Source organism: Hylobates moloch, unplaced genomic scaffold (genome assembly GCF_009828535.3).
Source record: "Hylobates moloch isolate HMO894 unplaced genomic scaffold, HMol_V3 SCAFFOLD_42, whole genome shotgun sequence".
Classification (NCBI taxonomy): Eukaryota; Metazoa; Chordata; class Mammalia; order Primates; family Hylobatidae; genus Hylobates; species Hylobates moloch.
The window spans coordinates 18,298-32,500 of NW_026652317.1; the positions used below are offsets into that span (position 1 = coordinate 18,298).

Consider the following 14,203-nt stretch of genomic DNA (forward strand, 5'->3'; position numbering starts at 1 on the left):
TCGTCTCCAAAACCCTAGAATGTATTATTGTAAAAATGGGAAATGTAAATGAAATGTTTATAAGTAAAGATAAAATTCACAGTAATAGTAAAACTTTCATGTCTGAGTGCGGTGAGGCCTGTAATCCCTAGCACTTTGGGAGGCCGAGGCAGGTGGATCACCTAAGGTTGGGAGTTCGAGACCAGCCTGACCAACATGGAGAAACCCCGTCTCTACTAAAAATTCAAAATTAGCCGGGCGTGGTGGCACATGCCTGTAATCCCAGCTACTCAGGAGGCCGAGGCAGGAGAATTGCCTGAGCCCGGGAGGCAGAGGTTGCGGTGAGCCAAGATCATACCATTGCACTCCAGCCAGGGCAACAGGAGTGAAACTCTGTCTCAAAAAAAGAAAAAAGAAAGAAAAAACAAAAAACTTTCATGTCTGTGAGGTTGTTTAAACATGAATATTTAGATATGTTTTATGACTTTAATCCTGGATGCAGCTTATGGAACCACATTGCTTCTAATGAGTATAAAGCCTTTGAGGAAAAAAAAACGCCTATTTCAGTTTTAGCACCCAGTCCTGTCTAGAAAGAACTTTCAGGTTTAAATTTAACACTGCCTTTTTTTCCTTTCCCTTTTCCTTTTCGTTTTCCTTTTGCCTTTCCTTTTCCTTTTTCTTTTTTTTTTTTGAGACAGGTTGTGATTGTGTTGCCCAGGCTGGAGTGCAGTAAATAGCACGATCATGGCTAGCTGCACCCTCGACCTCCTAGGCTCAAGCGATCCTTCTGCCTCAGCCTCCTGGGTAGCTGGGACTGTGCCACCATGCCTTGGCTACTTTTTGTATTTTTTATAGACATGGGGTTTTGCCATGTTGCCCAGGCCGGTCTCAAATTCCTGGGCTAAAGTTATCCTCCTGCCTTGGCCTCCTAATGTGTTGGGATTACAGGTGTGAGCCACCATACCTGACCAACACTGCCTTTTCTTTCATGTGTTATAGTTGTGCATTAATAATCTTCCCAGAGCTGGACACAGTGGTTCACACCTATAATCCCTGCATGTTGGGGGGCCAAGACGGGCGAATCACTTGAGGTCAAGAGTTCGAGACCAGCCTGACCAACATGGTGAAACCCTGTCTGTACTAAAAATACAAAAACTAGCTGGGCATGGTGGCGCATACCTGTAATTCCAGCTACTTTGGAGGCTGAGGCAGAATAATTACTTGAATCTGGGAGGCAGAGCTTGCAGTGGGCTGAGATGGCACCACTGCGCTCCATCCTGGGCAACAGAGTGAGTGAGACTGTTTCAAAAAAATACATAGTGATAATCCACCTAGTAACAGTGAAGTTTTGTGTGAAGGAAAGGTGATATTTTGGAATTTTGATTTACATGGTTTGGTTTTTAGTGTTATAAAATTAAATTTGGGATAGAGCAGTTTTGGAATATATCTGAAGGAGTTACAGAAGTACCAGTGGGAGAGAATTAAACATTGGTTTTATGTTAATAGTTTTTCCCCATACTGTGGGAACCCGCCAAGAGAATTGCTTGGAGCCAGGAGTTTGAGACCAACCTGGGCAATGTAGCAAGTCCCTATCTTTCCAAAATATTTTTAAAAATTTGCGAGGCATGGTGCTTGCACCTGTAGTTGTAGTTTACTTGGGAGGCTGATGGGTTAAGGATCTTCTAAGCAAAAAGATGGAGCTGAATTGCTTTAAATGAGTGTTATCTGTGATTTAGATGGTTATTTCCAAATCGTAACTATGAAAGAGATGAAATGATAAGAACAGCGTAAAGAGTTTTTAAAAATATGAAAATTGTCCTTTATTTTGGGATGTCTTTCTCATATTTGTTTTTGCTACTGGGGGGTCAGCAGGTGATGATTAAAAATAGATAAAATACTAGTAATACGAGTATTGCAGATTTTTTCTTTTATCGAAATTCAGGAGTCTGAAAATCACTAATTTACCTAATATGATTCAACAAATTCTTATATTGGTTGAAACATACATACCTCAAGAGAAATGAGAAAATAGTTATTTGGCACCCTTCTCCAATACAGTTTTAAAACCAAGCAATTTTTAAAGTACCTTTGTTTTTCTTTACTAGGTTTGTAAATATTATCTCTGTGGTTTTTGTCCTGCGGAATTGTTCACAAATACACGTTCTGATCTTGGTAAGTGAATTTTCTGTGTAACTTTTATCAAATTTATGATATCTAAGATGTTGAATAGGAGTGGTGAAAGGAAAAAAACTGATTCTTTATAATTCTGTAAAGTTTTTTCTTAAAGATTTGCTAATAAGTAATTTCTTACTTGGTTTAGATATTTGAATGTATTAATAAATGTCAGTCTGATTAAACGTGGTGGCTTAATTAAACATACATGTCTATTTCCACTCCCTCCCAAAACTCCACTTAAATGAAAACATTTTTAAAAAGATGTATATGGAAGAGGAGATAACGTTAGAGGTGTCAGCAGATTTTTGGAAGATGACAAGTGGATGGAGGAGTAGCAGCAAACGCAACAGAGCAGAGCAACCTGTACCCTAAAAGCCTGCAGAAGGGGATACTAAACAGAAGCGAGTGTTTGATCAGCAGAACCCTGGACAGGCTCAGGATTTGGAGGCACCAGGTACCACAGAAGGCAGGGTTGAGTCATGGGGCTGAAAATGAGAGAGATTAGTCTGTAGTCTAGCTCAGGGTTTCTCAGCCTTGACATTGTTGACATTTTGAGCCAGTTTTGGAGGGGGCTTTTCATGCATTGTGGGATGTTTAGCAACATCTCTGGCCTTTACCCACTAGATAACCAGTAGCACCCCCTGTTGTGACACCCCAAAATGTCTTCAGACATTGCCAGATGTCCCCCAGGATGCAAAATTGCCACTAGTGTAGGTGGTCCTGTGCATCTGTTGATCTTACTCTCCTCCCCGTAGACCCCAGGAGAAGAGAGGGTTATTTTCTGGAGAAATTGGACTAGAGAGACTAGTTTATCTGAACCACAAAATAGAAAAAAAAATTGACTATTTCCTCAGTTCTCTCAAGGATGGTACATAACCAGGATCATTCTGGATACATAAAAGAAGTCAATTCATTATGTACAATGTTTGCCTTAGAGCATTAGGAGCGTATTAAGGTAGCACCAGTCTAGATCTTGAGATTTCAGACACAGCATGGGCAGTAGTAAGTTAAAAAAAGAATGTAAAAGAGAGCAAATGAATCTGTATTTTTATTGGTGGGGCTCTCCTCTGCCCTGTTCCTGGAAGGATACAGCCAGATGTTTTTCCCCAGGCAGAAGAAAAGAGGATTCTTCTCTAGAGAAAGTGAACAGTTCCTGAGAAGTGATCTCTACAGGTACTGACCCTTGGGGAATCTCTTAAAAGAAAGTCTTACTGCCTGATTTTCCTATGATAAAGCCCATTCATGAGCTGACAAACCCTGCCTAATCCCTACTAACTTCCAGTCAGATTTTGGAAGTGTCTTTAAAAAATTAGTTGCTTGCCAAGGATCACCAGCCAGACGTTCGAAGAAAGCCTTCAACACAAGAGATTAACAAAACCAACAGAGAAAGAAGAATTTAGTGGAATTGGAGATAATGGGGAAAGCAGAAGAGAGATTCTTCAAAATCTTAAGAAATTTAGTATCTTCAGAGACATATGAGAAGACACTATTCTTCAGCAATAATAGGATGCCATAAAGAGGGAACTTGTGGAAAAAGTTTGAAAAACATTTTTTGAAAAACAGCTCTTAGAATTAAAACTGGAGAAATAGAACTAAAATCACTGGAAAGATTTGAAAATAAAATTAAGGAAATTTACTGGAATGTTGGGCAGTATGACAGAAAGATTTTTTAAAAACTTAAGAACTGTACTACCAGCTTAATAGTTGTGGACAGAATAAAAGCAGAGGGAATTGCTTTAAGATAAAAAATTTGCGGTACTAAAGGACATTCATCTTTAGGTTGAGCAGGCCCTACAAGTGATCAGGACAGTGAATGAAAAAGATCCATACCTAGGCATACCCTGTGAAATTTTAGAACATGGGGGTGGTGGGGGTGGGTGTAGGTCACAGAATTATGAATCAGAATGGCCTAAGACTGGTCAGTAACAACGGGGGAAGTTGAAGACATTGGAGAAACATCGTCAGGGTGCTGAGTGAAAATGTGTCTGCCAAGCTTAGCTATATAGCCAAACATCAACATATGAGGGGAGAAAAAGACATTTTCAGATATACAGGGTCTCAACAGATTTATCTCCCATGGACCTTTTTTCAGGAGACTCCACCAAAACATGTCCATAAACAAGAAAGAGGAAAGAAAAAACGAGATCCAGTAATTCTCATCTACTACAGAGCAGAAAAGGAATTCATCAGGACAGTAATTCTATAGTGAGCTTAGAAAATAAGTATCCCAGATTGAAGTAAGGCAGAAGGCCCATGGAAGAAAATGAAACTGATGATCTTATATATTTAGAGTCATATGTGAAATTAGTATTGAGATAGTTTCTATAGCTGAGTTGAAGTGTTTGAGAAGAATTTGAAAATATAGAGAAAAAACTAGGCTCACACCTGTAATCCCAGCACTTTTGGAGGCAAAGGAGGGCAGATCACTCGAGGTTAGGAGTTTCAAGAACAGCTTGGCCAACAGGGTGAAATCCTATCTGTACTAAAAATAAAAAAAAATTACCCAGGCATGGTGGTGGGTGCCTGTAATCCTAGCTACTTGGGAGGTTGAGGCAGGAGAATCCCTTGAACCTGGTAGGCGGAAGTTGCGGTGAGCCAAAATTTCGCCGGTGCACTCCGGCCTGGGCGACAGAGCAAGACTCTATCTCAAAACAAAACAAAACAACAACAAAAAACATCAGAAGTGTCTCATAATGCACCTTTGTTTGGCCTGACAGTGAATAGTACTTGCATAATATGAACACTTAAGTGTTTATTTATCCAAAAATTTTAATGTCTAGGATTGATAAATAGCAAAATAAGCATAGAATTTTAAAAGGTGGAGGTAAATTCGAGAAGAAATGGAGAAGAGTTAAGATAATTGCTTTTTAGAGGTGGGAAGAAGTAGGAGTTAGGTACTAGTCTAGTGCTATTTGACTTTATATACAGATTTGAAAATAATAAAGTCAGCAATGGTTCAGTTCAGTGCTCTGCCCCCATCAGTTTTCTTTAGCGATGGCAATAAGGAACAATTTCCTTTCACCTTCCCTCCCTTTCTCCCTCCCTCCCTTCTCTTTTAACCATATATGATTGCTATCCATTATATTGACTTTGAAGACTGAGCATATCAATTTTATACCCTATTTGGTTATGATGCTTCATGATTCAGTAGGATCAATTTAGGTGGCTACAAACTACTCAGTGATAAAGTGAATCCTTTTTCTTTTTAAAAAGAAAAATAACTTTTTTTTTGGCAAGAAAAGGTTGCTAATAATCACAGATAATTTATACAATTATATTTCTCCCCCAGGTCCATGTGAAAAAATTCATGATGAAAATCTACGAAAACAGTAAGTTATTTTGCTTGTCACTTCCCCCCCAGTTATTAGTTGGTTTCAGAGGGACAAGGGTTGAGGAATAATTGGAATTAAATGTAAAATGAGTGTCTGAGAGAAGTCCAGTCACTCGCTGGGGATAGGAAGAAAGTTCTGTAGCTTCACTAATGATACTGATAGCTACCACATGAGTTTACCCTGTATGTCAAACTTTTTTTTCTATAGCTCATTTGCTTTTTTTTTTTTAAATGAGTCTCACTGTGTCGCCCAGGCTGGAGTGCAGTGGTATGATCTGAGCTTACTGCAACCTCCGCCTCCCAGGTTCAAGGGATTCTTCTGCCTCAAACTCCTGAGTAGCTGGGATTACAGGCGCACGCCACCATCCCTGGCTAATATTTTGTATTTTTAGTAGACACAGGGTTTCACCATGTTGGCCAGGCTGGTCTCAAACTGCTGACCTCAAGTGATCTACCCACCTCGGCCTCCCAAAGTGCTGGGATTACAGGCATGAGCCACCACGCCCAGCCCCGATTTTATTCATGAGACTTGTCCTAGGTCCAGGGTCATAGATCCAGTACAGTGGTAAAGCTAGAGGTTAAACCCCTGTGTAAAGCTCTATGATGAGGGGCAATCAGAAAGTCATTTCAAATACACCTGGTTTACCCTGCAGCCTAAATGCAGTCGTCGTTGAGGCTAGTTAAGATAGAATATTTGAGTTGTAATGGCTGAAGATTTGGAAATTTGTACTTGTTTATTTTCATGTTACCAGGTATGAGAAGAGCTCTCGTTTCATGAAAGTTGGCTATGAGAGAGATTTTTTGCGATACTTACAGAGCTTACTTGCAGAAGTAGAACGTAGGATCAGACGCGGCCATGCTCGTTTGGCATTATCTCAAAACCAGCAGTCTTCTGGGGTAAGTGAAATCAGCTCAGTCTTTGTAAAGGGTCCTTGTTTTCTGGAGATTCAGAGACCTCCCTAGTATTTTTGAAACTTGTCTTCTGTTCATTACTTTGTTCTTTTAAAATGATATGAAACTTACAAGGCATTCATTTTTTTTTCCAGTCTTTATTAGCAGACATAACATTGATTTTGCTAACCATAAGGTTTTTCTTTCTTTTTTCTTGAGGCCAAGATTTTTCTCTTAAATAGTAGTAACTGACAACATGTGATTGACCAACAGAAGTTGAGGATAATTGAATCACTATCCTTTCAATTAAGCATTTTAATTATTAAATAGAAATATTATGTATGGTATGTGCAAGTTTGCATGTTTATCTTTGTTTTCAACTTGTTGGTAATATGTTTTATTGTCTTCAACAGGCCGCTGGCCCAACAGGCAAAAATGAAGAAAAAATTCAGGTTCTAACAGACAAAATTGATGTACTTCTGCAACAGGTGAGAATTGTGTGCATTAATGTCAGGAAATAATTTGAAACAGGCATGTAACCGGCAAAAATATAAGGATGGGCCAAGCATGGTAACTCGTGTATAATCCCAGCACTTTGGGAGGCCGAGGCCGGAGGATTGCTTTTCAGCCCAAGAATTTGAGACCAGTCTGGGCAACAAAGTGAGACCCGGTCTCTACAAAAATTAGGCAGGGTGATGGCGTGTACCTGTGGTCCCCGCTACACTGGAGGCTGAGTTAGGAGAATTGCTTAAGGCTGCAAGGGCGAGGCTGCAGTGAGACGTGTCTGTGCCACTGCACTCCAGCCTGGGCAACAGAGTGAGACCTTGTCTTGTGTGTGTGTGTGTGTGTACATGTACATTTGTATGTATCTAAAAGGATAGCGAATATGAAAAGATGCTCAACACTATTAGTTGTTAGGGAAATACCGATTAAAACTACAATCAGATACCTATTAGACACCTATTAGAATAGCTAAAATTAAACTGATCATACCAGCTATTGGCAAGGATGTGAGCCAACTGGAACTGGGGTATAATATTGCACAACCACTTCGGAAAAAATAGTCTCATTTTTTTCTTTCATATTCCTGCAGATCGTATTGGAGTCTGTTTTGTTGTTGTTGTTACTGTTCTTTTAAGACAGTCTTGCTTTGTCACCCATTCTGGAGTGCAGTGGCGCGATCTCAGCTCACTGCAACCTCTGCCTCCCAGGTTCAAATGATTCTCCTGCCTCAGCCTCGCAAGTAGCTAGGATTACAGGTGTGCGCCACCATCCCTGGCTGATTGTTGTATTTTTAATAGAAATGGGGTTTCACTGTGCTGGCTAAGCTGGTCTCAAATTCCTGACCTCAAGTAATCCACCCACCTTGGCCTCCCAAAGTGTTGAGATTACAGGTGTAAGCCACTGTGCCTGGCCCTGGAGTCTGTTGCTTAAAAAGTTAAAAATGTACCATGAGCCATTCTATTCCCAAATATTTATCCAAGAGAAATGAAAACATATGTCTACACAAAGATTTATACTCCAGTGTTCGTGAGTGCTATATTCATAATGGCACAAAAAAATAAAAACCCAGACTGGAATCAATTAAAATACCCATCAGCAGGTGAGTGGATAATTAAATCATGATGTATCTATATGGTGGAATACCTATCAGTAATAAAAAGGAATTAGCCACATAAGACAATATGGATGGATCTTAAAATAATTAGGCTGAGTGAAAGAAGGCAGACAAAAAAGGAATATAGACTCTATGACTCTATATAAAATTTTAGAAAATGCATATTTACCTATAGTGACAGAAAGCAGATCTGTGGTTGCCTAGGGATTGTGTTTGGAATTCAGGCTGGAGGAGGTGCTGAAAAGAGTGGGTGGCTCACACCTGTAATCCCAGCACTTTGGGAGGATTGCTTGAGCTCAGCAGTTCAAAACCAGCCTGGGCAACATAGTGAGATGCTGCCTCTCCTTTTTTTTTTTTTTTTTTAAAAAAAAAACAGTCTCACGTCATCATCCAGGCTGGAGTGCAGTGGCATGATCTTGGCTCACCGCAACCTCCACCTCCTGGGTTCAAGCAGTTCTCCTGCCTCAGTCTCCCCAGTAGCTGGGATTACAGGTGCCCGCCACCATGCTTGGCTAATTTTTTTTTTTTTGTATTTTTAGTAGAGATGGAGTTTCAACATGTTGGCCAGGCAGGTCTTGAACTCATGACCTCAGGTGATCTGCCCACCTTGGCCTCGCAAAGTGCTTGGATTACAGGCATGAGCCATCACGTCCGGCCGAAAGTGCATTTTTCTTAACACATCAGTTATACTTTATTGAAGTATAAAAAAAACTAGGATAAATTAAACCCAAAGAGGCTTTTGTAAATAAAACTAAACAAAAAAGATGGAAAACAACCACTAATGAACCATGGGGAAAAAAGACAATAGTTGGGTTTGAAAGAAATCTTAACTGTTTTTTCCCCCCACTCTTCTAAGATTGAAGAATTAGGGTCTGAAGGAAAAGTAGAAGAAGCCCAGGGGATGATGAAATTAGTTGAGCAATTAAAAGAAGAGAGAGAACTACTAAGGTCCACAACCTCCGTGAGTAAACCTTATTTCACATTATCTCACCTGTCCGTTAACAGTAGGAACTCATTTTTATTTGAGAACCTTTGAAAACTGATGTTCTAAACTTAGAGTCAGCACAATTTGTAGGCCACAAGATCTGTGGCAACTGCTAAGCTCTGCCTGTGTGCAGTATGCAAGCAACTTTAGGTGGTACAAGAAACAAACGGGTGTGGTTGTATCCCAATAAATTTTCATATGAGCCTGGTTTTATTTTCATTTTTGTTGTAGCAAATTACTCAGTACTTACTAACATCTTTGTTAAAAATTAATACACCCTTAAAATATCTAACTCTTTTAAGTGGAGAATAGAATATACGTGTTTCAGATACTGTTGATTGCAGAATATAATTGGTCATTGGTTCCTCCATATTGAATAGGATATGTTCAGATTATAGTCAATGTGCTTAGTTCCTTAATTAGTTTTGTATATGGACATCATATCCCTTGAACCTAAGCAAGGAATGAATTCATATTAAAATAGGTGGCTTTCTGAAAGGTGATTTAAATTTTGAAAGGTAATGTGGGTGTTGAACATTGAACAGTGGGTCTCAACATTTTTTTCTGGATGATTCAGTAAGTTAGTTGCTGTTACCTTAAACATCCCTCTCTAAAAGTTGACCACATGTAGCCCAATATTACTGATTTGGGGAAATGGAAAAGAGCAATTTACACACATTAGAAATCTTTTCTAAATGTTGAGTACTTTCCTGGGATTTGTTTCTCTTCCTCAGATGTTCTTACAATAACTGATTTATCATTTTAGACAATTGAAAGCTTTGCTGCACAAGAAAAACAAATGGAAGTTTGTGAAGTGTGTGGAGCCTTTTTAATAGTAGGAGATGCCCAGTCCCGGGTAGATGACCATTTGATGGGAAAACAACACATGGGCTATGCCAAAATTAAAGCTACTGTAGAAGAATTAAAAGTAAGTTCTTTTGTTTGTTTGTTTGTTTGTTTTGAGGCAGATTCTTGCTCTGTCACCTGGAGTGCAGTGACTCGATCTCAGCTCACTGCCACCTCCACCTCCCAGGTTTAAGCAATTCTCATGCCTCAGCCTCCTGAGTAGCTGGGAGTACAGGCATGTGCCACCATGCCTGGCTAATTTTTTTTGTTTGTTTTGTTTTTGAGACAGTCTTGCTTTGTCACCCAGGCTGGAGTACAGTGGCGTGATCTCGGCTCACCGCAACCTCCACCTCTGGGGTTCAAGCAATTCTTGTGCCTCAGCTTCCCAAGTAGCTGGGATTACAGGCACACACTACCAGGCCCGGCTGATTTTTGTATTTTTTTAATAGAGACGGGGTTTTTTCCTGTTGGCCAGGCTGGTCTTGAACTCCTGCCTCAGGTGATCCGTCCTCGTCAGCTTCCCAAAGTGCTGAGCCACTGCACTTGGCCAGCGTAAGTTTCTTCTAAAGATACATTTTAGCTATTTAAAAAAATCTATTTTAGCTATAGCTACAGCTTTTAGCTATCACTAGCTATAGATAAAAATAACTATTTTAATATGGCTTAAATAGAGATATGACCCTCTCATTGATATTTTCCTATGTTTAATTATTTTTGAAGCATTGTGAGTTCTGTGAAATTTTGCTGTTTATCGAACTATGAAAGCACTTGATTTTCTTAACTCTTGAGTGCCAGAAATTTGGGAAGAATATTCCTGAGGATTTAGACAAATAATGATACCTTGTGTATATACATGGTGTTGGAATGTCTCCATATCCCTTAAGGGCATCATTTCCATAAGTTGGTCTACAGGTAACTTCACATTAGTTGACCATTGTTTAACAATGCTTTAAAGTTACATTTGCATAAGAATCCAACTGGATTTTTCTAGGAAAAGTTAAGGAAAAGAACCGAAGAACCTGATCGTGATGAGCGTCTAAAAAAGGAGAAGCAAGAAAGAGAAGAAAGAGAAAAAGAACGGGAGAGAGAAAGGGAAGAAAGAGAAAGGAAAAGACGAAGGGAAGAGGAAGAAAGAGAAAAAGAAAGGGCTCGTGACAGAGAAAGAAGAAAGAGAAGTCGTTCACGAAGTAGACACTCGAGCCGAACATCAGACAGAAGATGCAGCAGGTCTCGGGACCACAAACGGTCACGAAGTAGAGAAAGAAGGCGAAGCAGGTATATATAAAACACCTAAGACTGATGTCCAGCTCATAATGAGTGTGCAATAACAGTAATAATTTACTAGTATTATTCCTTGGAATGGTACTTGGGAAGCTCTTAAACATCTTTAAGTGATAGGATGGGTTGTGAGAGCGCAATCAGTGAATAAAATAGTTCCATCTTCAGGGCAACTTCTGTGCTATTTCCCACCTGTCTAGGAAATTTCACACAATCTTTTTACAAAGTTAGAGTACCTGATGGTCTCTTAAGTGCTTGTCGTACTGATTCCGAGAAATAAAATATGAAATCAGCCATACTGTTTTAATTATAATTACAAATTGAAGAAGAGTCTTAAAGAGCACAACGATAACCATCTTAGCACTATTGGAGATGAATTTAGAAAGATTTTCCATAATTTTTAGTTCTTAAGATTTCTAATGTAAATATGTTTTAGAGGGTAAGTTTTGCTTAGTCTTGTTAATTAATAGCATCTACTTCAAGGCCTTTACTTATCGTAATACTGGCTGAAGTTGCCTTTTGGTTTTAAATTATTAAGAAGTAGAGATCGACGAAGAAGCAGAAGCCATGATCGATCAGAAAGAAAACATAGATCTCGAAGTCGGGATCGAAGAAGATCAAAAAGCCGGGACCGAAAGTCATATAAGCACAGGAGCAAAAGTCGGGACAGAGAACAAGATAGAAAATCCAAGGAGAAAGGTTAGTTTGTATGCGAATTCAGTTCATTAAGAAACTGTTTTCACACCCTAATCGCCCCACTCACTTTTCTCCAGACACAGGCAAAGATCCATTTCATACATACTCCTTTTCACTTTGAGGAACACTGTTCAGTAGGAGACAGGCATTCTTGGCATTCTTTCCCCCTCTCTTACTTAGGTTTGTGAAAATGACAGTTTATCTCGTGTTTTCTTAGATGTTAAACAACATCTTTCAGTTGATAACCTGAAGGTTTTTCATGTAGATTCTTTTAAGTATTACATTACCTTTCAGGGTTATTAGGCGTAGGATTTATCATATTACCTTGGTTATTGGCTACTTTTTTTTTTTTTTACACACTGCAGTGTTTCATAATATGTCTTACGAAGTGAGTGTACATTGTTGCATTAGTCTTCATTTGTAGCATTCATTTAAGTTAGTAATTAACATCTAAGTCCCTAGAAGTTGAATTGCTTACATGTGTCTTACCCATGTTTTCAATGGGATCAACATGCTCTTTCCCCTCTACTTTTTCTTTTTCTTTTTTTTTTTGTGTGTGTGGCATCCCAGTAGCTGATTTACTGTGCTGTTGGCACTATTAATGGACTTTTTAATTTTGTGTGGTATGTTTTCACAAGAATATTCTCATCTAACTTAGCCTTTATTGGAAGATAATTCTGTTAACCATCAGGGTCTCCTGTTTGAGTTTTGTGTTCTTCTATTTTGTATTTTTTAAATAAAAGATATAAAATATCTTTTATTTTGTATTGAATGAGCTGTTGTGCCTTGCATGGTTTTAGGAATGAGAGAAGGGTCCTATTTCTGATTTTCTCAGCTCTCCTTGTTTCATTTCATTCTACCTGTCTCCGTGTTTAATCACCAGCATAATATATGTGCTGCTATTAAGGTTTATTATACTAGTCTTTTATGTGTTATTATATCCTTTAATAGAACTGTCCTGGTTTTTTGTTTTCGTTTTTCTTCTAGACTCAGCTAGAACTAGCAGCACAAACCATGGACATATTTTTTGGTCTCTACTTTTATTAAAATATGCACACACTCTTTTTCTGAAATATTTAACATATATTGGCTTTTACTGTAATGTGGGAAAGTGTTGAAAACTTTTGTCTTACTGCCAGATGTGCTAGTGTTTGCCATTGAAGTTGAGAACTTGCTTCTGTGATTCAAAAGGCAGTTGCTACAAAGGGTTAACTGATTTAACATTAGATTTAAGAATGTTTTACCCAATCTTTTTGCAAGACTTTCTGTGTAATGTATTTTTGGGATGAGAAGTCAACTCTTAAGAGCCAGGTATGACTATCAGGTCAAATTAATAATATTTGTTTTGAGAAAGTTTTTGGTTTTACATTTCCTATTGTTAGCTTTAGTTGCTCTATTCTGTGTTACAATTTGTGCCACTTAAAATTGTTGGGTTGGTTCGTAGGGATAAAAGCTAGCTAGCCTTCATAACTACTTGAAGTCAGAGTTGAGTAGTAAATGACACTGGCCTGACTAAAAACAGGCATATTTGTGTAATTTCTGGATAGAGCAAAAAGATGTCCAGAGTTGCTTACCTTTAATCCTAAAATTGTAGTGATGATGACATGAAATTTAGTAAAACTTTTTATTGTTTTTTTGTTTGTTTGTTTGTTTGTTTTCCCAGACAGGGTCTCAGTGTCACCCAGGCTGAGTGCAGTGGCACGATCACGGCTCACTGCAGCCTCTACCTCCCCGGCCCAGGTGATCCTCTCACCTCAGCCTCCTGGGTGGCTGGGACTGTAGGTGCATACTACCATGCTTGGCTAATTTTTTTTTTTTTTTTTTTTTTTTGGGTAGAGATGGGGTTTTGCCATGTTGTCCAGTGTGATCGTGATCTCGATCTCCTGGGTTCAAGCAATCCTCCTGCCTCAGTCTCCTAAAGTGCTGGAGTTACAGGTGTAAGCCACCATGCCTGGCCCCTAGTAAAACTTTTCTTTAAGCAGAATAAGCTGAGTTATGTTTAGATTAGCAACAGACAGGGATTTTCCATGTGTGAGACTTGGTGCAAAGAGAGAAGATACCAAGAAAACTGTATCAGGTTTGTCTCCCATGATTGGGTATGCTATGACAGAGGTAAACATTGGAATCTCTTTTAGAAGTGATATAATTTATTGGCATTTTGAAAATGCTATGTAAAAATAATTAAAAATCAGTGTGCAGATGAGTGAATTAAAAAAATGTAAAAAAAAAAAAATAATACAGAAAAGAAACTACCATGTAGCCATCCAGGCACTCTTATAAATGACTGAAGATCTGGACTTTGGGACCAGGTGTGAGCCACAGTGGGCATTTATTAATGGCAAATGAGAAAGAGCAAGTTTATTACTCCAGGTGCTATGATAGAAGCAGTTTATCTCACTCCACA

General features: G+C 38.9%; 1 protein-coding gene across 7 annotated transcripts in view; it reads left to right on the forward strand.

The window, feature by feature from the left end:
* The window catches only part of LOC116463575 (luc7-like protein 3), a 33,232-nt gene that overhangs the window by 15,390 nt on the left and 3,639 nt on the right, over nt 1–14,203 (forward strand). For 5 of the 7 annotated variants that reach the window (XR_004246721.2, XM_032146763.2, XM_032146764.2 and 2 more), the window contains exons 2-9: nt 2,085–2,151; nt 5,444–5,483; nt 6,238–6,382; nt 6,790–6,864; nt 8,851–8,955; nt 9,746–9,907; nt 10,817–11,100; nt 11,642–11,802. Coding sequence is in view for 6 of the 7 variants with exons in the window: in XM_032146763.2 (XP_032002654.1) it covers nt 2,085–2,151; nt 5,444–5,483; nt 6,238–6,382; nt 6,790–6,864; nt 8,851–8,955; nt 9,746–9,907; nt 10,817–11,100; nt 11,642–11,802 (1,039 nt within the window). In the remaining variant the exon portion in view is untranslated. Of the gene's footprint in view, nt 1–2,084; nt 2,152–2,514; nt 2,609–3,264; nt 3,328–5,443; nt 5,484–6,237; nt 6,383–6,789; nt 6,865–8,850; nt 8,956–9,745; nt 9,908–10,816; nt 11,101–11,641; nt 11,803–14,203 lie in introns of those variants that run through there. The other 2 variants (XM_058434737.1, XM_058434736.1) reach the window with 2 other exon arrangements.